The 27,952-nt window shown below is 37.4% G+C and overlaps 4 protein-coding genes across 5 annotated transcripts; all 4 read right to left on the bottom strand.

Moving 5' to 3' along the window:
- Window positions 1–1,845: 1,845 nt before the first annotated feature.
- On the bottom strand, window positions 1,846–5,716 carry LOC134268361 (cell division cycle 7-related protein kinase-like). Its single transcript, XM_062750603.1, has 10 exons — window positions 5,482–5,716; window positions 5,217–5,303; window positions 4,912–5,047; window positions 4,700–4,793; window positions 4,358–4,500; window positions 4,075–4,225; window positions 3,456–3,679; window positions 3,023–3,105; window positions 2,772–2,921; window positions 1,846–2,534 (listed from the first exon to the last, which is right to left on the bottom strand). Exons 1-10 carry the CDS (start codon window positions 5,702–5,704, stop codon window positions 2,272–2,274), a joined length of 1,554 nt encoding a protein of 517 aa, XP_062606587.1. The 5' UTR covers window positions 5,705–5,716; the 3' UTR covers window positions 1,846–2,271.
- Window positions 5,717–9,738: 4,022 nt separating this feature from the next.
- Window positions 9,739–11,109, bottom strand: LOC134268362 (uncharacterized). Its single transcript, XM_062750605.1, has one exon. It carries the CDS (start codon window positions 11,056–11,058, stop codon window positions 9,748–9,750), a length of 1,311 nt encoding a protein of 436 aa, XP_062606589.1. The 5' UTR covers window positions 11,059–11,109; the 3' UTR covers window positions 9,739–9,747.
- Window positions 11,110–15,178: 4,069 nt separating this feature from the next.
- LOC134268358 (uncharacterized) lies at window positions 15,179–16,416 on the bottom strand. Its single transcript, XM_062750598.1, has 2 exons — window positions 16,040–16,416; window positions 15,179–15,950 (listed from the first exon to the last, which is right to left on the bottom strand). The coding sequence occupies exons 1-2, from the start codon at window positions 16,414–16,416 to the stop codon at window positions 15,179–15,181; spliced, it is 1,149 nt and encodes a 382-aa protein (XP_062606582.1).
- A 6,963-nt stretch (window positions 16,417–23,379) lies between these two features.
- Window positions 23,380–27,112, bottom strand: LOC134268364 (paraneoplastic antigen Ma3 homolog). 2 transcript variants are annotated; one of them, XM_062750607.1, is made up of 3 exons: window positions 26,834–27,112; window positions 26,519–26,594; window positions 23,380–26,250 (listed from the first exon to the last, which is right to left on the bottom strand). In XM_062750607.1, exon 3 carries the CDS (start codon window positions 24,652–24,654, stop codon window positions 23,380–23,382), a length of 1,275 nt encoding a protein of 424 aa, XP_062606591.1. In that variant the 5' UTR covers window positions 24,655–26,250; window positions 26,519–26,594; window positions 26,834–27,112. The 2 variants fall into 2 exon arrangements, with proteins under 2 accessions (XP_062606591.1, XP_062606590.1); XM_062750606.1 differs by having other exon boundaries at window positions 26,519–27,112.
- Window positions 27,113–27,952: the final 840 nt, after the last annotated feature.

Raw genomic sequence — 27,952 nt, forward strand, 5'->3', positions numbered from 1 at the left:
TCACCAAAGGTTTTTGCTCGTGCACCAAGACAAAGGCAAATGTTTGATTAAATTTACACCTTGCTCTATCCAGAAAAATTGTTCAAAGTCTTGGAAAAATTGGGATTTTTTTTTTATTTAATGATAAAAATTGGACATATACAATGTATATAAAACCACAAAATATGGAGTAAAATGCTGTTTTATTTCCACCTCCTCGCCAATTCTCCATTGGAGTCGGTGCACTCTAGTATTATATAATGGAATCCCAAAATGCAGTGCACTTTGGCAGGAAATACAAAACTCCCAAGAAATCAATGTTGTCCAAGTAGGATATAAAAATAACTTAGTGATTATTTTTAAAATTGTGTGTAAAATAACTAAAGCTAAAGTTTAATTTAACTAAAACTGGAGGTACTCTGAGCAATGAGCTCACTAAATGATACCCCCGCCTCTCATATGATTATAATGGAAGAAGTCCATGTTTTGCTGTGGCCGGAAAACTCAAAATATGTGTCGGATCAAAAAATAAAATAGGAGGTTCACAATGGCAATATGTAATAAAGATTCTGTGAAAGTTTCATTAAATTTCCTTCAGTGGTATGAGAGGAGTTGCGGATAAGAGATGGGTATCCCAAATCGTAACAGACGGACGGACGGACATACCGATTACTATATACCCTCCCACTTTTCAAGCGGGGGGTATGATAAGTTATTTTCTGATAACTTGTTTGAGTTATGTCCCTGACTGTTTGAAAAGTTAGAGAACGGGCTTTTATTTTTCACGTGTGTATTTTTTTTTGTGACATGACCTTCTCCTTGATACCATTATCCTGTGGTTTTTATTTACTTTAAAAAAATTCACCTTATCCGGCGTCTGGATTTAATATTCATAGAGACAAGTCCTTTCTTTGGGTAACAATAATTTGATACCTTGCCGTTTGGATTAACTTGCATTTGAAAAACTTAAACCTTCACCATAAGCTGCCATATGGGGCATCAGTGTTTCACAAACGCATCTGGTTTTTCTACCTTATGATCTTGTCCTATAGTTTGACTTTTATCTTGGTCATAACTTTTGAACAGCTTTCATATACTTCACATTCTCTCCCACTATTTTCTGCAAATTACAAACATTTTGTTCACATATCATTTAACACAAGTGTGTATTTTTCAAAAGTTTTATTGACCATGTCTTAAAACATTTATCTAATAGTTGATTTTGTTCAATAAATAATTTTTTCATGGTTTTTTCTTCAAATTTTATAATTAAATATATGGGTATATACATCCTTGTAGCATTCCATGATTCTGACTCACAAGTCTGATATCCCATTTGACTTGTACAGAATTAGTGAATACCGAGTACAATCATCAGCTGTATGTAACAACATCACTTGTACATGTAGATGTATGACAATGCTTCACCACCACCTTTTTGATACTCAATTCTTTTCAAGAGCCATTGATACCAGGTATGAAAGAAACATGCCTTAATTTTTCACACTTCAAAATATCTCATACAGATGAATCGAGGAAGTGGCACAATATTCCTGTAACTAATGGAAATTTACATCAACATGTCATTGAAATATTACCTGTAATGCTATTGTTCACTTATTCATTTCTATGAATTAGTTTCCCGCAAAATAATGTCAATGAACAAGTTAGTGTGTTTGTCCCAACAAGATGTTCAACTTGAAATAGCATCTGGATAATTTTAAAGTACTAAGTAACTGTTGCACTTTCCATACTAATCTAATTCTCATGAATTTTAATTAGCTTTCAAAACATAAAATAAATTCACGCAATTTTAGAAACATTTGAATCTTTATTTACTTATAAATAAATACAAAAAAATGGCGAACATTACTTTGTTTACTGATGATAATGAAGATACATGTACATGTTAACATTTTTAAAATCAAAGGATTTGTGCTGCCTCTTAAATGGACAATATGAAATATTTATCTTCTTGCAAGACAATGCATTTTATCCTGAGTACAATTTATAAATAGGAAACTTTAATTTGAATAATCTTAACATGAGCCAATTGACTGTCTAATGATACCTGATTCATTGTATAAGAGTATTTCATTTGATACAATTTTTTTTTTTTAAAGTTTGAGAATTAAGCAATGAGACATCCATGCCTATTACCCTCTATTCCTCTTTGGTATTCCTTGCTCAGCACTCTTCTTTTCACTTAGACAATGATTCCCATATTAAGAATAAATTATCTTGATCAACGACCAATGTCATTCAACAACAATGAACAGGAGAATGTTTCCATCAACTAAGTCCCTTGAAGAAATCATGTTGTAGAGCTTGGTCCGCTGAGATTCTGGTGAAGGGGTTCATGTCCAACAGCTTCCTCAGTAAATCAAAAGCCGAGTCCGGAACACCAGACCAGGAAGTGAAGGCATCATTTTCTTTATCACTAAGACTGTCCCTCTGTGAAGCGTGATGTTTAGCGGCTGGACCTTCTCGAAGTCTGGTGCACAGAACTTTTAGGTCCACAGATTTATTACCGGGGTGACAAATCAAATGTTTACCTTTGAACAAAAATACATAATTTTCAGTCTTCTTCATTTCGAAAGAGATAATGAATTAAAAAAGAAAAATTTTGTAAAAGGTTTTTCCAAAAACTACCATTTACATCATTTCTATAGATATTTACATTCTGCATAAGAAAAAAAAATGAGTATATATGCTGTTCAGCTGACATCTGCATCTAGATTAGATTTCGATACAAATTTTCAAAATTCTAAAATACTTCGTAAATTACAAACCATATGCCTTGGCAGATTTGCTGACTTCCTCACTGCCCATAATGCTTATGATCTGTGCTAGCGCTGTCATGTCGTCATTGGCTCGAAAGAAAGGATAGCGTCCACTCAAAAGGGACAGAAAAATCACCCCAGCTGACCATATATCAACAGCTGCAAATAAATATGATGTAATGAATCAGTATTTTATACAAAATTAAAGGTATTCTATACTAAATATTGTATAGATAAACAACATCAAATTACATACATACCCGTAGTTTGATCAGGAAATTTCATCAAGACTTCTGGAGCTCTAAAACCAGGTGTTCCTGCCCTTGGTGCCTGCTGATTCATTCTACGACACAAGATAACAATTGAATTTCAGGCCATATTTCAAAACATAGTTTTTAATTAAAAAATAAAGCAGTTATAAATAGACATTATTATTTTACAATACTTCAGTATTAAATCAACACATTTCCAATAAAATATCAGAAATTTAAAATGATGTAGATTAGAAAATGGCCCTTTAGGGATTCTAACTCTCAATGTCAGGAACTCCATGGTTTTTATCTTATTACAATTTACTATGAAAACTTTTTGTATTTACCATGTGTGTAAAATTTTATGATTAATATACATATGCATTCTGAAATCAACAAACAATCTACAATGTAAAATTATCTTTTCCTACTTTCAATTTACCTTGCATTACAAATACTGCAGACTTGGGGTTTTCCAAAGCAGTCACATGTGGACAACACTGCACTTGGCTTTGCACCCTTTTCAAGCTCACTGGGTTTATTTTTAGCCAGAAGTGCTCTTTTCGCTAACAAAACCCTTCGAGGAGACTTAATTCGTCTTGCAAATGTAGAGTTCTCTAATTCTGGAGTAACATAACTTTGTGATTTCTTGCCTGCTGCTATTTTCTGAAAATTGGTAATGCCATCACATGAGATATATGTATAAAAAAGAACACAGGTATAAAAATTATCCTTAATATGAATATGTAATAAGACTGTTATCTAAATTTTATACAACAATAGCCCTTTCATTTGGTCAATACCTAGATTTCACAAAATATCCTATTTACTGAGCCCTAAGTAAACATCTACATATCTTTGTATTGAGTGAATCAAAGGCAACATTTGTTACATCATTTTCTTTGAAACATACAAATTCATTATATAAGAATATTGGTTAGCTTCAAAATTAAAGACTTTTCACAATACAACTTCAAATCCTTCCTATGTTATCCCCCTATGTTCATTTTTAATATTGTGAAATATAATTTTGCCTGTGATGTCATTCAACCAATACTGACCTGTTTATTTTGTTGTGAAGATGAGGTAGGAGATAATGGATTTCTTGTAGATCTGCCCGATGTTGTGCTCTCTGTTTTCTGACTCTTCAACTTCATTTCGTTTGGCTGTGACTTTACCTTGTGTGCCAAACCAAAATCCACCAAAGCATACCTGAAAAACAACAGCAGGTCACCCATGTGTTTATGATGTTATTAAGCTAAAACACTTGTAAACTTTACATCTTTACACTGCAATTGTTATTTGTTTTCTAAATTGCTAGTACAGTTTTCCATGGTCACTTACTGTTTGGTTACACTATCATACAGGAAGTTGCTTGGTTTAACATCTCGGTGGATAACTTCAAACTTGTGAACTCGTCGGAGGGCAATCAACAAATTTCTCATATATTCCCTGACCTCACCGACACTTAGAGTCAGTATGTAGTCCTGCAAGACAATGAATTTATATTTAAAGCATACAAGCAGAAAATAGGATCTAATTTTGGCACTTATCACTGTACAAAATTAAAAGTTTCAACAACAAAAAAATAGAGAATTGTACAGTGATGTTATAAGGTTTAAAATAAAACATCTATAATTGTTGTGATCATCTCCCCAGGTACAGCATAAAGAAAACTGATCCTACCTGGAACTTTTTATGTGGAAAGTAGGGCATCACTATGACAACATGATCCTTGTGTCTGATGCAGAGTTCTACTCCCATAACATTGTCACAACCACTGCAAAATAAAATATTTCACAAACAATCAACAAATTACCCCTTTAATTTGCTACTGAGAGCTGAATGTGGTCAACATATATTTATTTTATATCAATGTGATGAATTAATGAAAATACCCTATTTCTTGTAGACATCTCAACTCTCCTTCGATACGACTTGGGTGACTTGTAGGAATAATATGTTTCAGTGCAAACTTCTGAGGTAATTCTTTATAGTGCTTTAGTTGAGCTAGGAAAACTGAACTAAACGTTCCTGAAAATAAATTCTTCAGTATCAAAATATGCAATTTAACACAAATTTTAACATGACTATGAGGTACAACATATCTAAAAACAATTAGCAACTTAGTTTTTCAGTCAATGTGAATGAAATCTTTAATGCATTTACACTTCACTTCTACTAAAACAATAATAAAACCTACCCTCTCCAATTTTGTCTAGGACCACAAAGTGATGATCTATTTCTGGTACAAACTCGTATAAGCATTCTATTTCTTCTTGGACATCATCTAATGGAAAAAAGAAATGAATAAAATCTCTACAATCATTGACAGACTGACAGTTGTCAGAATTTACAGATCTGAATTAAATATTACTTGATTTAGGTTTCGAAATTTAGAAAAACTTAGATTTACAATTGAAGACAATATATTATATTAAAAAAGAGAATAAAAAAATAAAACATACAAGGTAGAGATTTTATGTCTGGTGACAATAGGTGAAACTTTAGCTTCTTTGGAGAGGAGCATGTGTCCTCCATTTCCTCTTCAGCAAAGTGTGATCCGTGTAAGCTAACATTTTCTGTTGTACTGAAAGTTGGATTCGTCAGACTTGCTGGAGTGCTAAATCCAGGGTTGGTCAGACTTGCTGGGATATCATCTTTTATTACCTCCCCTTTCCTATCACTCATTTTCTCCTGTTACACAATAAAAATTATAAATAAGTACAGGGCTCCATTAGGTTCACAACTAAATTGTATTGATTGAATGGATTAACAGATATAAGAATAAAGTTGCCATTTAAAATTAATTGTTCAATGTTCACATAACTGATTATACTATTGAGGTCCTGATACATGAACATTACCAGAAAAAAAAAATCTTCAGTTCTGAACGCGTTTTCCACTGACTACTCTTCCGCAGTATTCAAGTTTCAACGGCTTCTTCTCATTTGTACAGATGCAAGTATTTGACGCAGTCAATAAATCTGTTTAAACTCATTTAAACAAATCCCCTCATGAATATTTTTTCAAAGCAGCAGAAATCCTTACTTGTCTGATACAAACAAATAAAGCGCCAATCCTTAGCGGCCAATCAATTTCTTGGTTTCAGTTAAATTTGTATCACGAGCCCGAGCTATTATGTAGTCTTAGATTGTCTAATAGAAGTCTCGACTTTTTCAAATTTTCCCCTTCAAAAACAAAAAAGTACTTGTTGATACCTTTTTTTTTTTAAAAATCCCCTCTGATTTTATTACACGGCCATGGACTGTTTAAAAGCATATAGATCCTGTTACTGTACCTTATTTAATCATGTTTTAAAATTACAATAAAATTTCTAGTTGTCTAGTTACGTAATTTCTCTAGACATTATCATGTTATGAATATTTTTTTTTATCAGACGCCTTTACTGAAAAAAATGAATGAGATGAGTTTCTTTAACACAAACCAGCTTGAGCACAAACCATTTGGCAAAAAATCACCATATCAGCATTCATTAATTTGGTTTACTTGGATCGGACAGGGGAAAAAATTCAACATTTTATTGCACATCTACAGAATCTGCAGAAACTGAAGTCCCTCAAATTACAGATGTTCCAAATTAAAAGAGGATTTGGCTTCTGTGTCAGGGTTTAAGGATATCCAATCCTGAACTCAGGAAGGATAACTCTTCTTAATTTATACGGTTTTAACAATTAGGTTTTTATTGATACATCGTTGAAATTATATACAACATATCTTCCTCATCTAGTATTATATGACAGTATTTACATCAATACATTTCATAGCATTTAGTCAAAACAATCACTAAAACGCATGCATTCTCATAAATAAACATTAAAAATACATGTAGCAGCAAGTTGCTCTGGTTAACTTTTAAAAAAAAAATCTCAAAAACAAAATGAAGTTTATATCCCGAAATAAATTTCGAGTTTTAATCACATTCCATTATCATGATCATATGACGACCAAAAAAAAAATCGAATAATAAAAATCAATTTGCTATTTCTTATGGTACAAAGAAGAAATGAATGGAGCCTGCCATCTGTCTCCGGAATATTGTACATGTATTGTCCAGTTATATCGACTGATCGAATTGAGGTTAATGAACTCCAATTGTCTAATTATCATTATATGTAACAAATGAACAAGTATGTAAGGTCATCTCTTTGATTGGGTCCTTAAAGAACGTATTAATTTTTGGAGAGGACTTATATATAGGCCATGTCTGATGTCTAATCCAATTAATAAATACATGTATGTAAACTGACTTTGCATAATAAAATATTGATTAGATTAAATTAAAGAATGTATCAAAGTTTGACTAAGAGAAGTGAATTGTGCTTAAAATTATTTTCTGATGAAATATACCGGACTTGGGAAAGAGCTTTCCTTTTATTTTCTCTCTTTTTTCTAAGGAAAGAATGTTGTTTCACTCTTAATGGTGAACGAATATTAGCTTTCTAGACAATTTTCTATGACTGCACATCCGTACCACAACATTCGTAAAAAATATATAAATAGATAAAGAAATAAATAAATGACATAGTTGTGATCATTATTCGGAATTCATAATATAACAGATTAAAATCGACTGTACAAACTCGAAATAAATAAATATATTCGAATTCAATTTACTAAACACTCCATAAGTTGAATTTACGAGGGTTGTCCCGTAAAATCGTGGACAAGTTGTCTCGCATGAATAATTATCAACACTACGTTCTGAAATTTTCACTACTTCTTAGTACATATTTTCTGAATAAATATAGCAAATTTCAAATAGATATATGCATAAATAAACGAATTATGAGATTTAATTTTATGTATTGTATCGCCTTACGGCGCACGGATGATAACGTCAAAGTGCCTAAAACAGCGTCAGGTACCTCAAGTTTCATCTTTGCACTAAAGATAAAGTTGGATAAGTCCCACTTAAATTTCGAAATTTCATTGAAGCACATACTTAAGTCTCCATAAACAATCGAGGAACCAATCTGGCACAAATGTACGATCTTCTGATGATTAATTACTAAGAGACTGACAATATTCCAACATCATTCAACTAAAAGACAATCTTATATTGACGCGGTCAACATTGACAGCGTCTTTAGCTATTACAATTGTAGTTTGTCTGTATGTCTTGTACATGTATTACCTCGGGACTCGATCAAGAAAGACTTTACACAGAAAACTCCCATTTCATTTATATACTAAAGATTTGGCAATTTTTTGGGATTTTTTTTCTTCTGTATTCATTTAAAGTTTTATACGACGTTATTACACCGTCTAAATCATAGCGAACTGATCTTCGGTGCGCCTTAACGTCACCAAACGTCACCATTCTTCGTGTGTTGTGTTCCCCACTTTCCCATTTCAAATGCTCGGGAAACTGTCAAAAATTGACCAAATGCATTGAAAATTTTAAGAAGACAACAAAATAAATTGTGGAATTGAATAAGGATAATTTTTACCCTATTCGTATCTATTTAAATCTTTTGTTTCAAATCAATACTCATGTATTCTCTTATAAAACCTTCGATTTTTGACCGTGCGCCGTAGGGCTTTACCCTGTGCACATTCAAGCATTATAAAATCTATATTTTTGTGTATATTTTATCCAAAACACTATAATTAACTTAAATATGATAAACAAACATTCACTGAAAATTTCAGCTTATTACGTCCATTATTTTTTGAGAAAAACGCTTTGTCCACGATTTTACGGGACAACCCTCGTATTTATGAAAAATTGGCCGGGTATCAAAGGAAAACAAAAACATGCGGCTCATGGACTGCAACGCTCACCTTATGTATATTTCCAGCATGAAAAACTTGATCATACCAACTAGTAACTAATTTCCTCTCCCCGTAGCTCATAATTTGAACAAATTTAAATAACACTGTATCTGGTTATCTGTGTTAAACTCTCCTGTATGGCTCAGACCGAGTGCTGGCGTGTTTTTGACAGCGACATGAGAAAAGTAGAAGTTTCCACAACAACTGTCCTCGAAAAATTCACCGTATCTTCCGGCCGAACAAGATCTCTAACAGAGACCTCCACAAGAAAAGCAAAAGCAGGAGCATAACAACTGAAATCAAGCAAAGAAGACTGAGATGGTTGGGATACTGTAAACCAACTTTTATTCGCGACGACTTTATTTCGCGATTGTCAAGGGGTAAACTAGTTCACGACGATTAATTTTCGCGATCAAGCCTTTTTGGATCTGTTGATGATAAACACAGAGACCATAAGGACCGGTTCGCGGCGAGAAATATTCGCGATGACTAGGCTCTCGCGAACCTCGCGAAAATTTCTCGCACGCGAATAAAAGTTGGTTTACAGTATGTGATGACAATGCCCCGGTGCAGAATACCTAAAACAGCGTTACATTGGACACCATCTGGAAAGAGGAAGCGAGGTAGACCGCGAACAACTTGGAGAAGAACCCTAGCATTAGAGCTATAGAGGAAATGGGCTACTCGTGGGGACAGGCACAGTATGTGGCAAAAGACAGAGGAAGATAGCAACCGACTTGTGAAGCCTCATGTCCCATCTGGGATGAAGAGGATAAGTAAGTAAGTAAGTATCTGTGTATAATTGCAACTTTAAATAATATGTTAAATAAATACGTATATATATTATACATATGTGCACTTTATCGTGATGAAAAATGCCTTGAATACAAAATATATATCATTCAAAATTATAAAATATGGCCAGAAATATGAATTTAACTGGAGAGCTTCCGTCTCCTTTCTTCTAAGAATTCTCCAAATTCCCGAAAAGACGGCAAAAGGCTATTCAAGCCTGTCTGGTTTTCCGTGCAATAATTGTGTGAACTCGCGCCCTCTTTGAATTTGAACACACTGTGGTCTGAATAGTGGTGATGATTTGAAGAATATGGACCAGGTGATGATATGAAAGATGGACTATTAGAGGAAACACTTTTAGATGACAAAGTACCAGGGTTATTCAGGGATTGTTTTCCTTTCGCGGGAAAGACACTTTCACATTCGAGATTATTGATTGTCTTTGTTTTTCTGTCACAATTTGAATTACTGCAAGACGTAAACGTAGTGCTGTGGAATGGCTCGTGAACGTCTTTTATCTGGGCTCTATTAAAATTTTCATCCACAGGCTCGTCGTTGCTGCTCATCGAAATCACATCGAATGATGACTGATGATCAATTTCATCTAAATGTCTCCTTTCTGGACTTCCTGTTCTGTGAACTGTGAAATCACCCACTTCGTATTTAGATAACCTAGCACGCAATATCCTATTATTTCTGTTACTATCCAAATTGTTCAGATACACAGAATAACGTTTAGGTTTACCAATAGTTCCCTTCTTTGCCCATCTCCTATGCTGATGGTAAATGAAGCTTTTATCCACGGCAATTGGAATTTCGTTACTTCCTTTTTCTAAAGTCTCCGGCATAAGAACCCTGACCAACTTAACATCGGGCGCTAGACATAGTTCTGGCTTGCTGGCGCTCTTTTTCTTGTTTGCTTTGTCAAATGTAGAGCGACATTCTGGCATTGAACATGTTGGGATCTCTGTTTTACTGGAAATCACAGATATACCAGAATCCAACTCTGCGCCGCTACTGCAGCTTCCAGACTCGTACAAGGTGTCAGATGAGCACACTTTTCTTTCAAGTTGTTTTGGAACTGTTCTTTTCTCTGTGAAAAAAGACACAGGGGCGTTTACCTCTTTGCTGTACACGGGACTGTATGGGTCATGTAAGCTGTGTATGTGATGCGTCATGGATTTTGTACTAGTTCTACGATGCCTGGCCCTCCTCCGATGACCTGTCGTCAAGACATCGTGGTGTCGTAGATGGAGCAGACGAAACCTCGCTCTGGATATAGAATCACGACACTTCCGGTTAATAAACGCAATCACGATTCCCATGATGATGAGGACAGAAACAAATGTCGCAATCAGTAGGTAGGTATCTCGAGTGTGAATCGGAAGTGAATTGTCTGGCTGAGGATAGAAGGGAGTGGTGGTCACATTTTCTCCCGGCTTTGAATACATGTTAGAGCCAGCATGTTTTCTGGAGAATGCGTTGAATCAAAATCCAAGAGTTTCCATGTCAGTGTGACACATTCCCTTCTCAAGAAAAAAAGAGAAGACATTATTAGCATTAATTATTATTGATCCATGTTTTCTTCTTTTATTTCTTAAATCATTTTACATAGTTAGAACATTAAGGTTGTTGCCCAGACTTTGGCAAATAGCACGTGATGGATGATAAAAATTACGTGCAATAGTTACAGGCAATTGTTTGGGGTTATAATGGACGTTTCACATAAACATAAATATTATTGTTATTATTAATTTATAATTTGAGGTCAGACAAGACGTTCCTCAGATATCTGTTTTTATAAATTTTCGTAATGTATTAAAAATGTGTAACATTGTCAATACCCTACGATTTTTAAACAGGTTTCTATAATTGTCTTTAAAAAATAAAACAAATTAATGCTATTATTTTTTATGTGGGCAATTTAAGATTTTTTTCAAAAGAATTGTAATGTATAAGAAACACCATCATCTGGTATCTTGCACAAATGCCTGGTAAGCTATTGCGAATAAACAAGTTAAAGTACGATTACTTAAATGACAAAATCTCAGAAAAAATTACACTGTATACACTATTTAGGAACGTATCGTCTGTCCTTAAACTTTTAAAATATATACATACCTTTAACTTCAAACGCAGTTTATTATAGCACAGAAAGGGAAGTATAGAACTGACAGGCTGACGGACTGGCCACATTGTATAAGGAAGAAAAGGTATCCTTGGTGATCCAACAGATGTTGAGATTTGTCTACCAACATGTGAATGTGCGAATCATTGGATGAGTCAGTGAAGTTCAATGGCTCTAAATGTACTTAATGGCTGAAATCGATACAGATTTATTTACGTTATATAACCAAAGACGAAGACATACATCTCTATATTTGTGCATTTAAATTTTTTTTGGTAACAAATGTACAGTTTTAGAAATTACCGATTCGAAAAAATTATTTTTGATGTTTTATAAAAAAGAAAATTATCATCCCCCAATATAATTACAGATTTTATTTTATTTTTTGCAAAGTTTGTAAACTAGAGGTATTAATTTAATTGACATGTGCCCTTGAATTGAGATATGTAATACATCTCAAAGCAATGCGTCATATTGAAATTTGATAAATTAATATGAAATTTTATAACAAGAAAAATGTGACCTTAAAGGACTTATCCCACGTTTCCAACTGCATGCGAAAAACAATGTGAGCTTTAAAAATACACGGAGCTGCACATGTACATATAGATATGATATGCATGTACATCTGAATTAAGAACCATCCAAGTATAGCGTGTATATAGGTTAAGTCTGGTTGCACGAGTATTAACTTAACAAGAGTGTACTGTACAGTAGCATATTTATAGGTTTGAGTGAAAATTTTACCTCTTGAGCTCTTTAATGATGAAGAAAAGTAACAAATTTAAGCACATTCTTAAGCATTCAATAATCAAATTTGCGTACACTGTGCTGCTGCATGTTTAATTTTTTTTCTTTCGAAAAGCATACTTTGTTGTTTTTTTTCTGAAATTACTGCTTAACGCATTTAACTTTCGCGTTTATTCACAAAAGTTATGCACCATAACGCAATTTTTTGTTATATTTTACCTTGTAAAATGAGCCCAATGGGCTTCATAATTTTCTATGTGAAATCACTAATTTTCATGGGGTTTATTTTTCGTTGTTTTCGAGGCAAAAAGAGACCCACGAATTTATGACCACCACGAAATGTAAAATTCAATATACATTACTTCTAAAACATCTTCATCCACGAAATCAAGTCCCCATAAACCAAAATTATATCCTCGAACCTCGAAACTTTGACCCCACGAAAATATGTGATTTTACAGTATATCAAAATCAGTTAACAATCAATAAACAAATCTTTCCTTTTTTCTTTCAGTGGAATTGGGAACTATTGAGTAAAGAATATGAATTATCATAAATATCGGAATGATGGACCTAGCTATGAAATATGAAGAACATTTTGCTGTAAGCTAGTTTATATACAAAAACCAAAAAAATTATTGAGGAAGATTAATGCTTATACACATGTGTAATTTTATTTCATTCCATTATAAGTTTGTTATGGTCTTTTTTTACGGAGAAGATTCTGAAGTTGTCTTTGTAAATGTTGGATTCACTCATGGGAAAATATAAATCTGACATTGACAGATACGGAATTGTAATTGGACTGGAGTTACAGAATCGATAGTCAGTAAAGCTGTATTCAGTAGGAGGTCATACACTGAGAACATTCTCATTTCAAATGTGTTGTGTTGTTCGTCCGTCGGTGGCGGCGATGACCACTGTCTCATCTTCGTGGGGGAGGGGGTTGACCTGGACGGTGGGTGCGGAGGTGACTGGCCGGGCCGATCCTCGCAAGGAATAGTCTCGGACAGTGAGGGCAGGGGATGGTGGCAACTGCCGGGTCCTTAGCGCTGTCTTTCCTGACCTGCCTGCGTTGTTTTGCTGCGGCTCTCGACCCACACCTGTCTTGTGCTGCAACTTCCCAGGAGTCAGGGTTGATTCTGAATGCCTTGAGGGAGGCCTTTAGGGTGTCGTTGAATCGCTTTTTCGGGGCACCACGGACACACTTTCCTTCCAGTAGTTCACCAAAGAGTAGTTTCTTTGGGGAGTCGATGGTTCGGCATACGGACTATGTGTCCCGCCCAGCGGAGTTGTGACTGCATGAGCACGATGTAGATGCTGGGCAAGCCAGCTCGGATGAGCTCGGGGACTTCTGTGTCGGGTATATCTTTTCTTGCCACTTCATACTGAGAAGCTTTCGAAGGCTTGACGAGTGGAACTGGTTCAGCTTTTTGGCGTGCCTCTGGTAGACAGTCCACGCTTCACAGCCATACAGCAGTGTGGTGAGAACCACTGCACGGTAGACCTTAATTATTATACCCCCCCCCCCCGCTTGAAAAGTGGGGGTATATAGTAATCAGTATTTCCGTCCGTCTGTACGTCCGTCCGTCTGTTACGCTTTATCTCCATTAATCGCAACTCCTCTTATACTACTGAGTGAAATTTAATGAAACTTTCACAGAATCTTTATTACATATTGCCATTGTGCACCTCCTATTTTACTTTTTTATTTGACACGTATTTTAAGTTTCCCATAGCAAAACACGGACATTGCCATTATATGTTTACCTATGACGTCACATATAGAAGCTTCTGGATAACATTTGATAGGACGAGTTTACACATTACCGTGAAACAATATATAGCAACACATGGACATTATGGGAGGCGGGGGGTATCATTTAGTGAGCTCATTGCTCACAGTACCTCTAGTTTTTGTCTCTGTTGTGATGCCTCTTCTGTCCCATACGTTCTTGTACAGTCTGCCGAAAGCAACGCTCGCCATTGCCAGTCTAGCGTTTACCTCGTCATCGATCACAACGTTCCTGGACAGAGTGCTACCGGGGTAATAATAATAATAATAATAATACTTTATTTAAAGAGGGTAACCCGATTAGTGCAAGCACTAGTCTTCCTCGGGGCCCTCTATACATGGATAGTACAATTATGAATACAACAGTACAATACAACATACGTGAACTTGTCCACAACATTTAGCTGTTGGTTGTTGATGGTGATGTTGGGCTCAACATACGGTTCGCTTGGTGCTGACTGGTGCATGATTTCGGTGTTCTTTGTGCTGATAGTCAGGCCAAAGTTGTCGCAGGCATCAGAGAACTTGTCAACGCTGTGCTGCATATTTACCTCGGAGGTAGAGTTGAGGGCAGATTCATCAGCAAACAGGAGGTCGTTGATGGTGTCCAATTGAACCTTGGACTTCGCTTATAGACGTCTGGGGTTGAAGACTGAGCCATCAAAGCACCATTTGATGCCAATTCTAGGTCCGTGCCATCGAAGGCATCATTCAGCATGGCGGAAAACATCAAACTAAAGAGCGTCATGGCGAGGACGTAGCCCTGCTTCACTCCAGTGGAGACAGAGAATGGCTCTGATGATTTGCCGCCGTCTTGGACTCTCGCCTGCGTCCCATCGTGCAGCTGTCGAACGATGGTGATGAATTTTGTTGGGCATCCATACTTCGCCATGATTCGTTAAAGGCCTTCTCTGCTGACAGTGTCAAAAGCCTTGGTCAGATCGACGTAAGTTGAGTACAGGTCGGAGTTCTGTTCCTGACACTTCTCTTGCAGATGGCGTGCTGCGAACACCATGTCGATTGTATCGCGATTCTTCCGGAAGCCGCACTGACTCACGGGCAGGAGACCATCCTCAAGGTGTTTAATGAGACGGTGGTTGTCGCAGGCCTGTCTATTTCCCTTTCGCTTGTACAGATGGATGATTGAGGTATCCTTGAGGTCTTGAGGCACCTTCTCTTGGTACCAAATGAGCTCAAACAGATGGTGGAGATTTTTGACTAGAGCCATGCCCCCTTTTTTGTAAATCTCAACTGGGATGGAGTCTCCGCCAGGTGCTTTGCCAGTTGACAGCAGACTAATTGCTTTCTGAATCTCTTCCAACATAGGAACGGCGTCCAATGACTGGTTGATTGGAACCCGAGGCAGTCGGTTGATGACTTCGTCGTTGATGGTAGAGGGGCGGTTCAGAACGCCATTGAAATGCTCCGCCCACCTGTTGAGTATCTTTTCATTCTCTGTGATGAGTGTTAACCTGTCAGCACTGAGGAGAGGGGATGAGACTGATGGAGTTGATCCGTAGACTTCCTTCAGTCCACAGTAAAAGTTCTTCGTGTCATGAGAGTCGGCGTAGCATTGGATCTCGTCAGCTTTGGCATTCATCCAGGAGTCCTGCACATCCGGAAGCTTAAGCTGTACTGTGCTGCGAGCGTTCCTCAGAGGTCTTTCTTGGCTGTGGAGGTGGGATAATCTATATGAGCCTTGTAAGCGCTATGCTTGTCCTCTAGAAGCTGCGTGATCTCGGCACAGTTCTCATCAAACTAGTCTTTGTGTTTTCTGGTGGAGGGTCCCAGATACTCGAAGGCTGTATTGTATACTGTATTACGAAGTGTGTTCCATGCTGTTTCCACGTCGTGGTCATCCAGCACGGTGGAGTTCAGGCGTTCTTCCAGGGTGTCAGCAAAGTACTGAGATGTGGAAGGCAACTTGAGCTTGCCAATGTTGAGACTTTTTGGAGCCTTGGTCTCTTGAGGACGTATCTTTTGTTTGATCCGGAAGTTGAGTTTAGAGACGATGAGACGGCGATCTGGCCAGCACTCCGCGCCGCCCATAGCCTTGGTAACACGAACGTCATGTCTGTCTCGCTTCCTGACGATGACGTAGTCAATGAGATACCAGTGCTTTGATGGAGGGTGCATCCATGACGTCTTGTTACGGGTGGAAAGGCAGAAAAAGGTGTTTGTGATGAGAAGGCCATGTTCAGCGCAGGTCTGGAGAAGCAGCAGTTGCACTGTTGCACTTGTCCATTCCGTGCTTCCCAATCACCCCGTCCCAGGTGGTGGTGTCACGTCCAGCTCTCGCATTAAAGTCACCAAGAATGATGAGCTTGTCGGTGTTAAGAACGGCGTTGATGACATTGTGGAGGTCCTCATAGAACTTGTTTTTAGTCTCCCCTGGGTTAGTCAGGGTAGGAGCGTATGCGCTGACAATAGTGGCGAACTTTCCTCGAGTGAGGGGGAGTCTCATCGTCATCAGGCGGTCATTCATTCCTTTTGGTACGCCGACTAGCTTGCCAGCAAGTGTCATCTTTATAGCAAAGCCTACGCCAGCTTCTCGTCTCTCCTCGGCTCCTCGTCCACTCCAAAAGAAGGTGTAACCAGCGCCTCTTTCACAAAGTTCACCTTCTCCAACCAACCTGATTTCACTGAGAGCCGCGATGTCAATGTTATATCTCGCAAGTTCGCTTGCGATCAGTGCTGTGCGTCTCTGGGGCCTGTCTGTAGTGTCTCTTTCGAGAAGGTGCGAACGTTCCACAATCCAAGGTACAGTGGGATGATCCTTGTTTTCTTTTTGTTCTCTTTGTTATTTCGATCGCGTGTGTAGGGTCCCCACTAGCCGCGGTAAACTGGCTAGGGAAGTGTAGAGCAGGCAATGTTTGGGATACCTTTTCTAATCCGCTCCTCTTGTCATGGAGGTGAGCAGTGCGTTCCTTAAGGGCTGCTCAGTCGCACAGGTGCCTGCCGAACTCCAACGCTGCTCCGGTTGGTGAAGAGCGACCCTATAGCCTGTGCCGCCTGTGTGCAGATCCGCGACTAGCGACTTCCAGTATACGTGTACCCGCACCTGTCACTTTCATTGCTCGCCTGTCGCCACAGGGCTTTGGGTTGGATGATAGAAGGGATGGAAGATGATCAATGACTTGCTCAATGAGTTTGATTAAAGTGAAGAAGGGTTGCGCAGGCGCATAGCCAGGCGTACGTTTGTACGCACAAACGTCCACATCATTTTTCAAAAGAAAAAAAGACAGACAGACAAAAAAGAAAAAGAGGGAAAGAGAGAGAGAGAGAGACAGGCGTTCTCATCATTTTTGCAAAATATTAGAAAATAATTTTTTTTTTAAATAAATAAATACTTTTCCAAGATTTTGCCATGTTTACTATCGAATATTGCAGAGTTTGTTTTTTTTTTCAAAATGTGTAAATTTTACATTCTTAAAGAGTTTCTCTGTTTTAGAATTCAGACTATAAAACCCCAGTCGGCTCTCTTAAAACAAACGATATCATAATTTTATTTAATGCCAAAAAATTCAATTTCTATTCCTGGAAACTAACTTCCAACCGTAATGCTTAACTTCTGTAACGATATCCCCCCTTCCAAAAAAAATAATAATATAATATCGGATTCTTGTGAGACTTCAAACAGGGTTATGGAATCGTAATAACGAAAACACCTGTCAGGGTTCGACACACTGTTTATGGTTGTAGATATAAATATATTCACTATTGCCCTGAAATAAATAATAACAATATTGAGTAAAATCATAAAATCATTAATGCACAATTCAATATTATACACAATGCTGCATAAAGGGAGGTAACTTTTACATTCATTACACATCTTGACATATAATATAATACTCCCTTAGAATTTACACTTTGTGCATATAATTAAAATACTTTACAACAAAATATATATTACTATTAAAGCTATAATATCTTCATAGACATTATGTACCTTTTTCTTATAAACAATAAATCATAAAAACAATAGCATACCATTCTGAGGGAATAGGCAAGCTCCCATATGGTTTATCACACAACTACAGTATATGGCTGGGAGTCCAGATGATAACTATAAATTATCATAAACCTTATATAATTCTCTGATCATAAAAACATATGTACATATTATCTGGATCATAAAAATACCTTTAACTTTACTGCTAATAACTAAGTAAAAATCTGACTTCCAAAATCTCTCTTACTGTGCAAAAGTGCTATGGAAATTAATATTGCAGAAATTACAGATTTCACATTTAATGAACTATATATTAAAGATATGTTAAAGTTAGTAAATAAATATTAACTTACCAGAAGATGAAGAGAGTCACAGTCAGAATGTCAAGTCAAATTTGTCACAACCAAAATAAATAGCACCTCTCTACAAACAATCTGGACAAAGAATGACCAGAAAGACCAAGAACACTTTGGAGGGAATTTGACAAACCAATAAAACACAAGAACACAAAACTAAAACCCAATAGAAACAAATGACTTATAGAACTTATGGCCAGGACCTTAATTATATCCCTAAAGGCAAATAACAGGGTAGCACTGTCTGTTACACCTGAATGACCATACACTTATCTAATAAGCTGAAATAAAAAATATATACAAATAGGATACAAAAAATAATTTGATATTTATTAATTAATTAGAAATTAATTAATAAATCATCACTCTTACATACTCCCCCTCCTTTTGAAATGACTTCCACGTCATTTAAAGGAGGCTTACCTCGATAACTGCTGAAAAATAATCTTTAAAATCAGAATATAGTACAAATTAAAATTTCTCTGTAATCATTTTCAAAAATACCTTCGACATCTCTTCGTCCATACCTTTCAATTCAGACGCCATTTCTTTAAAACATTCTGCCTTCTTCGTCCAATCTAAAACCTGTTGTTTGCAAATAAAATCACCCATCCAACCTGGTTTCTTCCGTAATCTACCTGATCTTCTGGGCATTTCTTCTTCGTCGTCTTCGTCGTTATCATCTTCTTCAAGTTCAGGACTGTTTACACTTGTAGTATTCAGATCATCATCTGAATCATCTGCTGCACTCTCATCATGTGCGTCATCAGCATCATGGACTGCGTTCTGGTCATGTGCGTCATCAGTCATTGACTGCGCTCTCGTCATGTGCATCATCAACTGCGCTGGACTCTGGATCATCAGATGCATCAATATTCTGACTGGAAGCGTCCTCCCCTGATCCATCCTCCAGGTGCTCCTCACCTTCCTGATCGTCACCAGTAACAGTGGGAACATTCTGACCTTGATCTACAGCGGGTGTATGTTGCAATGGCACTGTGTGATTTACTGTGCTGAAACAATACTCACTGTCTAGGTCCTCTGTATCACTTTGATTCTGTGTTGTCTCTGTGTCTCTGTCTTGTCTATGCTTCCCTGGACGTTTACGCCTAGGTGCTGGAACAGGTGAAGCGAGCTTGGACCCAATAGGTAATAAGAGGTTTCTGTGTAAAATCCTTGTCCGTCCTTGGTCATCTTCTCTCTTCACCTTAAAGACAGGAACTGAGTTGTTAGGTTGCCCTACAATTATATATGGTTGATCTTCCCATCTGTCCTGAATCTTGTGTTTACCCTCAAATTTTACAACCTTGATCAAAACTCGATCTCCTTCTTTTAGAGTACTTCCTCTTACTTTGGTGTCATAATATAACTTCTGTCTTCCTTGTGAATTCTTGAGGGCAGTTTGGGCTTGTTGGTACGCATTTTGGAGATTCTTCTGCAGTTTCTGTATATAAGAAGAAGTTGATTTTGAAGGTTGATTTCTGTCAATTCCAAATATGAGATCTATGGGTAAAATGGGGTCTCTGCCGAACATAAGGAAATATGGTGAGTATCCTGTAGAATCATGAATAGTTGAGTTGTAGGCCTGAACTAATGGATAGATGTATTTCTTCCAGTTATGTTTTTGCTCTGGGTCTAAAGTTCCTAACATAGAGATGAGTGTTCGGTTAAACCTTTCAGTAATTCCGTTACCCATAGGATGATAGGGTGTGGTCCTAGATTTAGAAATTCCAAATGTTTGACACAGTTCTTTTATGATGCTGCTACAGAAGTTTGCTCCTTGGTCAGAATGTAGTTTCTGTGGTATTCCATAGTGGACAATAAATTCATTGTAGATGGCATCAGCGGTTGTCTTTGCTGTTTGGTTCCTAGTGGGTACGGCGATGGTAAACTTCGTAAAATGGTCTGTCATCACTAGGATATTCTGTATGTTTCCTTTGGATGGCTCTAAGGTCATGTAATCCATACAGACTAACTCTAGTGGCTCTGTTGTTACAATGTTGACCAAAGATGCCTTCTGATTGTCTGGTGTCTTAAACTTAATGCATCTCCCACATTCGTCTATCCACTTGGAAATATCTGCATACATTCTCGGCCAGTAGAATCTTTCTCGAACCAATGATGTTGTCTTGTCCCTTCCAGGGTGGCCCATGTTGTTATGTAAATGTTGCAGTATCACTTCACTGTATTTACATGGCACAACAAACTGCTTCTGAGTAGTACCCTCTCTCTGTGTTTCTCTTACAAGTATGCCTTCGTCTAACTTCAGCTTCTTATAATTCTGGTGTAGAATTGCCTCTGCTTCACACCTTGCTGAGTTTCTTGGAGGTCTCTTTCCTTCTCTAACATAGTCTATGACAGATGCAATGTATGGATCTTCCTTCTGGATCTGTTTCAGATCAATATGACTGCCATTGTCATCTATTATAGGTATCTGCAACTGTTGGCAAACAGCAGGTGAAACAGGGAGTGTCTGGATATAAGGCTGCTTTTCTCCTGTGTCTGTAATGGCTCGAACAGCTTCAGCATCAAGCGTCTCTGTCTGTGCTGGTAACCTAGACAAAATATCAGCATCTATGTTTGACTTACCTGGTTTATAGGTGATACTGAAGTTATACGAGGATAATGCAGCTATCCATCTGTGTCCAGTGGCGTCTAACTTGGCCGTAGTCAGCACGTAAGTGAGGGGATTGTTGTCGGTAAATACAGAGAATTGGGTTCCAGTCAAGTAGTCCGAAAATTTCTCTGTAACTGCCCATTTAAGAGCAAGGAACTCCAGCTTATGAATGGGATAATTCCTCTCCGACTTTGTCAGACCCCTACTGGCATAGGCAATGACTCTCTTTGTTCCGTCTTGATCCTGATATAACACAGCTCCGAGTCCACTGAGGCTAGCATCTGTGTGAAGTTCGAAGGGCTTCTTAAAATCAGGATATCCTAGAACTGGGGCTGCTGTTAGACATTCCTTGAGTCTGTTGAATGCAGCATCTTGATCTGGTCCCCAATGCCAACTTGATGGAGGTGCCTTTTTTCCTCTTGACTTCTTACCAGTGGCCATAATGTCGATTAAGGGACGCGCAATCTTAGAGAAGTCATGTATGAATTTCCTGTAGTATCCTGAAAATCCAAGAAATTGTCTAACCTCTTCGGGAGTCTTAGGTTTGGGCCAGTTTAGAACTTTACTTACCTTTTCTGGGTCGGCCTGCACCCCGTCCTCTGAAATGATATGTCCAATATACTTGACCCTTTTCATCATGAAATGACACTTCTTAGGAGACAGCTTCAGTCCGAACTTCCTAAACCTATCAAAAACAAGTCTGAGGCGGTCAAGGTGTTCCTCAATTGTCCTGGAAAAAATTATAACATCATCAAGATAGATATAACAAATTTGTAAATGAAGATCCCCAACGCACTGCTCTTGTAGTCTCTGATAGGTCGTCGGAGCATTAGCAAGTCCAAAGGGCATTTTGTTGAACTCGAAAAAGCCTAGCGGACCAACTGTAAAGGCTGTCCTTTGTTTGTGCTCCTCTAAAATCTCTATCTGGTGATACCCAGATTTCATGTCAAGGACAGTGAAGAACCGATTACCAGACAGGGAATCCAGGATCTCATCAACCCGTGGTAACGCATAGTTATCCCTGACTGTCCGTGAGTTTAGTTGCCGGTAGTCAACACACATTCTCAATGTACCATCATGCTTCCTTACTAATACAACGTTAGATGAGAATGGTGAGTGGGAAGGTCTTATCACTCCACTAGCAAGCAACTCCTTAATGTGTGTTCTCACTTCTTCTATCATGGCAGGTGGTATACGCCTATAACGCTGTTTGAATGGTGTCGAATCGGATAGTTCAATATGATGGAATACTTCATTCGTTGTACCAATGTCTGTAGATCCTGTGGAGAAAACATCTTGATACTCACTTATGATCCTTTGGCAGCTCTGTCTCTCTTCTTCAGACAAAGTATCAGATAAGTTGATCTTCTCCAAAATAGTGTCCAATCTACATGGTGCATCTGAGCTGGTAGATGGTAGATCTACTAATGTAACTGGCTGCATCTCACATAACAGCGCCTTAGGTACAACAGATACTGTCCGGGTTGTTACGTTGTTGACTTCAACGGGTACATGAGTGGCATTCTCAAAATCATAATAATGTAGACTAGGAGTAATATCCAGATCTGAAGGGATGCAGGAACCTGAAGTAGCATGAATCATTGTCAGCACTCTCTGATATGGAATCTTCTTATCCATGTAGGCATTTATCAATACCTTTCCGTTCGGTGGAATAAGGATTCTAGATGACTCAGCTGACTTCAGTAATGCTAATCTGTTTCTGTTTCTCTCTAGTTGTCTGTTCCTCAAGGTAAGACATCTGAACGTCAAATACCAAGGAGTGTGTATGTCCGCTTTCTGTAGAAATCTGGTACCATACTCTGACTTTGTAATCTTCATCAGGTTATCAAGTAGATTGGTACCTAAAAGTACTGGTACTCGTGAATTGTACTTGCTATCAGGAACAACCAAAAATAAGCACTGTTTCAAAACATCAATAGATGAAAGTCCATAAGTGGCTAAGTCTACTATAACAAATCCCATGTAAGGCATCAACTGCCCATCTGCACACTCAATGTCTATCTGCTCATCTAATGGATGCAACTCTGTTGTTCCCTGCAGATGTGTGGTATAAAATGACTGGGATATTGTAGAAACAGTTGCACCAGTATCGAGTAATGCCAAACATGATATTCCATTTATAGCCACTTGTACTTCATTGGCTGTCCCTACTATTTGCGAGCTGGTGGGACCACGGTGTTGTCGGCCAGACCCTTGTCCCCAGGATTCGGCCATCTGTAGTTTAAATTCCTCCTGTGGTCTACCCTTACTCGACAACCAACTGCGATGTGGCCCTCCTGACCACATTTGTAACATACAACACTACCGCTCCTCCGAGGCATCTGTTGTCCTTGATCAACATCAGAGACTCTTGGTTCAGGCATTCTGGGAGTATAAACTCTACCACGACCTGAGAATTGTCTTCTTCCTCTCTGATAGGGTTGTTTTCCTCTGAAGTTTCTAGATCCATAAGAGGGGGGATTGTAGTAGGATTCTTGTGTCGTTCTCAGCTGATTAATTTGAGCCTGCAGGGCTTCAAACTTACTATCCAAAGTGCTTGTTGTCTCAGGCTGAGATACTCCTGCTTTTGCAATTGCTGGCTTTGACTTTACTTTTCCTTGGGCTGGATGTTCAGTCTCGATTTTCCTGATTTCCACCCGTAGCTTGTCGAAGTCGTTGATTGAATGGTACAGGTGTCCGCAAATATCTTTCAAATCGTGTCTGAGTCCTTTGTAAAACATAGTGCGAAGCATCTCATTTGCTGCACTATTCTGAACTTTACCCATCTTCATCGCCTTGCATAAAATATCCTCAAGACGGCAACTCCATGCGGAACAAGTCTCATCATCCTTCTGTTTTGCGCTGTAAAATTCAGCCAAAATATCCTCTTTCTCTAACACGTTTCCATAAATACTGTCCAACTTACACAGGATTTCTTGCACACTTACACCTACACCTAATCTCATGATGACTTTGGCTGCTTCCCCTTTGACGGAACGTCTGATGGCTTGAAGAATGGACTCCTCAGAATGAGACTCTTTCATGAGACAAACAACCTCATACTTCCACAGTTCATATGAGTCCTTTTCATCACCAGAAAACACTGAGATCCTCAAAGGTGCTTTATAGTAAGAGCCGGTAGGTAACGGTGGTGGCAATGTTGGTGCTTGTGTGGTAGGAAATTTCAGTTCCTTCTTAGCCTGTGGCTGATCTTCCTGTGAAGCTAACCATGATGTGAAGCTGTCTGGTTTTATCTTCATTTTCTCTAATGTGGCATACAGATTTTTCCACTCTTTCTCTGATACTTCGCTAGCCGTAGCTCCTTTATCAGCTTCTGTCTCAGGTGAAGTATCTGTTTTACTTGCATCTCCTTCGGATTTCGGCATGTTGTACGTTAATGATGAAATAAACAAAAATATAATCAGAATAGGAGGGTAGTTCAGCATGAACTAATCATGGGGGAGTAACAAATAACAAAGTATTATTTACAGGTGGGAGTTCATGACAGAACTATAAACTGATAAAATGGGCTTGTTTCAAATATTTAAAACGAATGAATATTGCTGATAGGTAGTTTCCTAGTAAATATGTATGACTATGAATGCTTTTCAAATAAACTCAAGATATATTTCAATTGAGTACTAGATATTTCAACGAATGAATAATGATATGTTCTACTGAATGAAATCAAAAATCAGCTGACTGAAATTCAAAAGCTGAAATAAAGAAAAGTTGACGACAAATAATTACCTGAAAGAGATAATGACTTTCAATACCTTTGTAGCTGTACTTCAAATGACTTTAAATGAATAATGAACAACAAACACTGGGAAAATAAGGCAAATTTCAATATTTGTTTACCAAATCACGTTGTCTAAACTTACTTCCGGTCAAAATAAATTACGCGGATTTCGAGCTCGATCGGAAATGCGCAATCGGAAAAAGAAACCGATCTCGATCAAATTGCGGGACGAACCCGATGTAAATAAGTATTAAATAAATGAAAATCAATGAAGTATAAGGTGAGCACTACACTAATCAATAAAACAAGCAAATGTAATAATAAAACTTATTTAAATCAACCCTCCAACAACTCTGAAAACTGCACAACTTAGAACCAAAGGATATAATTCACCTGCACACAAATACTAACACTTTACCAAGAAAACTGAATCTACTAATTCAACTGAAATGTCTGTAATATATATTTGTCAAAAAGTCACTGTCAAAAGAGATAGAATTATTAATTAATTTACTTACATTTTAGTAATTCAAGGGTACCTGGATCTCTGGATATGTGAATTTGTGATACCTCACTTACCAATCTGGCACTCAGCTGTCAAACGTTTAAAACTAACCTTTACACTTAAAACTAAAATCAATCAAAAATTTTCAATACCAAGGGTACCCAATAAATATGTAAATGTCAAAAATACAATAGGCTTGCAAGCAAAGAAAAGAAAAGAAAAAAAATAATTATAGAGCTCTAAGTATACAGGTAAACAATTCTAACAGTAACACTCACCAATCAGCTGATAAATTCACTTGTAGAAAATACACACCATATATGGCACAAAACACAAAGCACAAAATACAAATAACACAAAGAATGAATAATGAGTCACCAAATTGTCCAAAGGTGGTCTTGACGGATATGTACCCCGCAGAGGTGATCTCGACGGATATGTACCGGTATTACAGTCACTCTCGACACTGTCACTACATCATCGTAACATATGGTACGCGTACATCACACATCACATCACAGTCCGTCCATCCATGAATACTACATACACTATGGGACGGGCACTGGTCAGGCAGACTGTTCACTGTGGTTATCAGAAATGGCTACAGGCTGCTGGTTGTTGCAGAGAGGTCTTCACTGTCTGTCCCGAGGGTCTCGCTGCACTGTCTATCCCAAGGGTCCCAACGTGGGCGCCAAATTTGTAACAGGGTTATGGAATCGTAATAACGAAAACACCTGTCAGGGTTCGACACACTGTTTATTAATGGTTGTAGATATAAATATATTCACTATTGCCCTGAAATAAATAATAACAATATTGAGTAAAATCATAAAATCATTAATGCACAATTCAATATTATACACAATGCTGCATAAAGGGAGGTAACTTTTACATTCATTACACATCTTGACATATAATATAATACTCCCTTAGAATTTACACTTTGTGCATATAATTAAAATACTTTACAACAAAATATATATTACTATTAAAGCTATAATATCTTCATAGACATTATGTACCTTTTTCTTATAAACAATAAATCATAAAAACAATAGCATACCATTCTGAGGGAATAGGCAAGCTCCCATATGGTTTATCACACAACTACAGTATATGGCTGGGAGTCCAGATGATAACTATAAATTATCATAAACCTTATATAATTCTCTGATCATAAAAACATATGTACATATTATCTGGATCATAAAAATACCTTTAACTTTGCTGCTAATAACTAAGTAAAAATCTGACTTCCAAAATCTCTCTTACTGTGCAAAAGTGCTATGGAAATTAATATTGCAGAAATTACAGATTTCACATTTAATGAACTATATATTAAAGATATGTTAAAGTTAGTAAATAAATATTAACTTACCAGAAGATGAAGAGAGTCTCAGTCAGAATGTCAAATTTGTCAAACCAAAATAAATAGCACCTCTCTACAAACAATCTGGACAAAGAATGACCAGAAAGACCAAGAACACTTTGGAGGGAATTTGACAAACCAATAAAACACAAGAACACAAAACTAAAACCCAATAGAAACAAATGACTTATAGAACTTATGGCCAGGACCTTAATTATATCCCTAAAGGCAAATAACAGGGTAGCACTGTCTGTTACACCTGAATGACCATACACTTATCTAATAAGCTGAAATAAAAAATATATACAAATAGGATACAAAATAATTTCTACAGAGAATAAGCTGAAATAAAAAATATATACAAATAGGACATGGTATTCACACTTAGGACAGGATGCATCAGCTATAAATTATTAGATTATGTAATTATTTTTTAAAAGTGTACATTAAGGTTACAGTTACTTTAATGTCCAAGGTTAAAGTTCGGATTTTTTTTTTTTTTTGGGGGGGGGGGAGTTAAAATTGGTCAAACACCAAGATCAAAATGACGAAGTCAAATTTGGTGGTACCCAAAGAAAGGTCTTTTCACGAGGAATACTCCTCAAATAAATAGAATGGAGAATGCTTGAGTAAAAGCATTTGGTACTGTAAGAAGTTTGAATCAACCTAACCCAACCCCATCCCCGAAATAGGATTCTCGACTTTGGACAATTTCCCTTTTTTATGCTCCCGTAATCGAAGATTCGGGGTTATATAGATTTTGCTCCATTTGTCTGCAAAAACTTTAACCTTGCCCATAACTTTGAAATAGTGGGAGCTATGGCTACTAGTATTATATTTCACATGTATATTCCTTGTGACATGACCTTCCTTTGGATACCAACGTTTTTGACCTTGACCATGGGGATCGAGCAACTTTTGCAAAAAATTATATTACTTTAAACTTAATGGCCATTATTTTTGATTAGTTCTTGGTGGGGCTTTCATATTCCACATGTTAATCATTCATGTTGACAAGACCATTCTAAATATTTTTTACCTTGACTTTCGAGTTTGACTTGCATTTGAGAAGAGTTTGACTCACTTTTAGAAAACTTTAGCCTTAATCATAACTTTTGCTTTTGAACA

The sequence above is a fragment of the Saccostrea cucullata genome, unplaced genomic scaffold (assembly GCF_032062105.1).
Source record: "Saccostrea cucullata isolate Sc308-1 unplaced genomic scaffold, CSIRO_AGI_Scuc_v1 ctg2336, whole genome shotgun sequence".
NCBI lineage: Eukaryota > Metazoa > Mollusca > Bivalvia > Ostreida > Ostreidae > Saccostrea > Saccostrea cuccullata.

Excerpts from the sequence above, each read along its gene's own strand:
- LOC134268361 (XM_062750603.1), bottom strand. The coding sequence starts at position 5,704 with ATGAGTGATAGGAAAGGGGAGGTAATAAAAGATGATATCCCAGCAAGT. Across the intron at positions 4,226-4,357 it reads TATGATAGTGTAACCAAACA|GTATGCTTTGGTGGATTTTG; the intron begins GTAAGTGACCAT and ends GTTGTTTTTCAG. Across the intron at positions 3,106-3,455 it reads TGCAGTATTTGTAATGCAAG|AATGAATCAGCAGGCACCAA; the intron begins GTAAATTGAAAG and ends CTTGTGTCGTAG.
- LOC134268362 (XM_062750605.1), bottom strand. The coding sequence starts at position 11,058 with ATGTATTCAAAGCCGGGAGAAAATGTGACCACCACTCCCTTCTATCCT.
- LOC134268358 (XM_062750598.1), bottom strand. The coding sequence starts at position 16,416 with ATGCACCCTCCATCAAAGCACTGGTATCTCATTGACTACGTCATCGTC. Across the intron at positions 15,951-16,039 it reads ACCAGAAAACACAAAGACTA|CCAAGAAAGACCTCTGAGGA; the intron begins GTTTGATGAGAA and ends CCACCTCCACAG.
- LOC134268364 (XM_062750607.1), bottom strand. The coding sequence starts at position 24,654 with ATGCTGAACTACCCTCCTATTCTGATTATATTTTTGTTTATTTCATCA.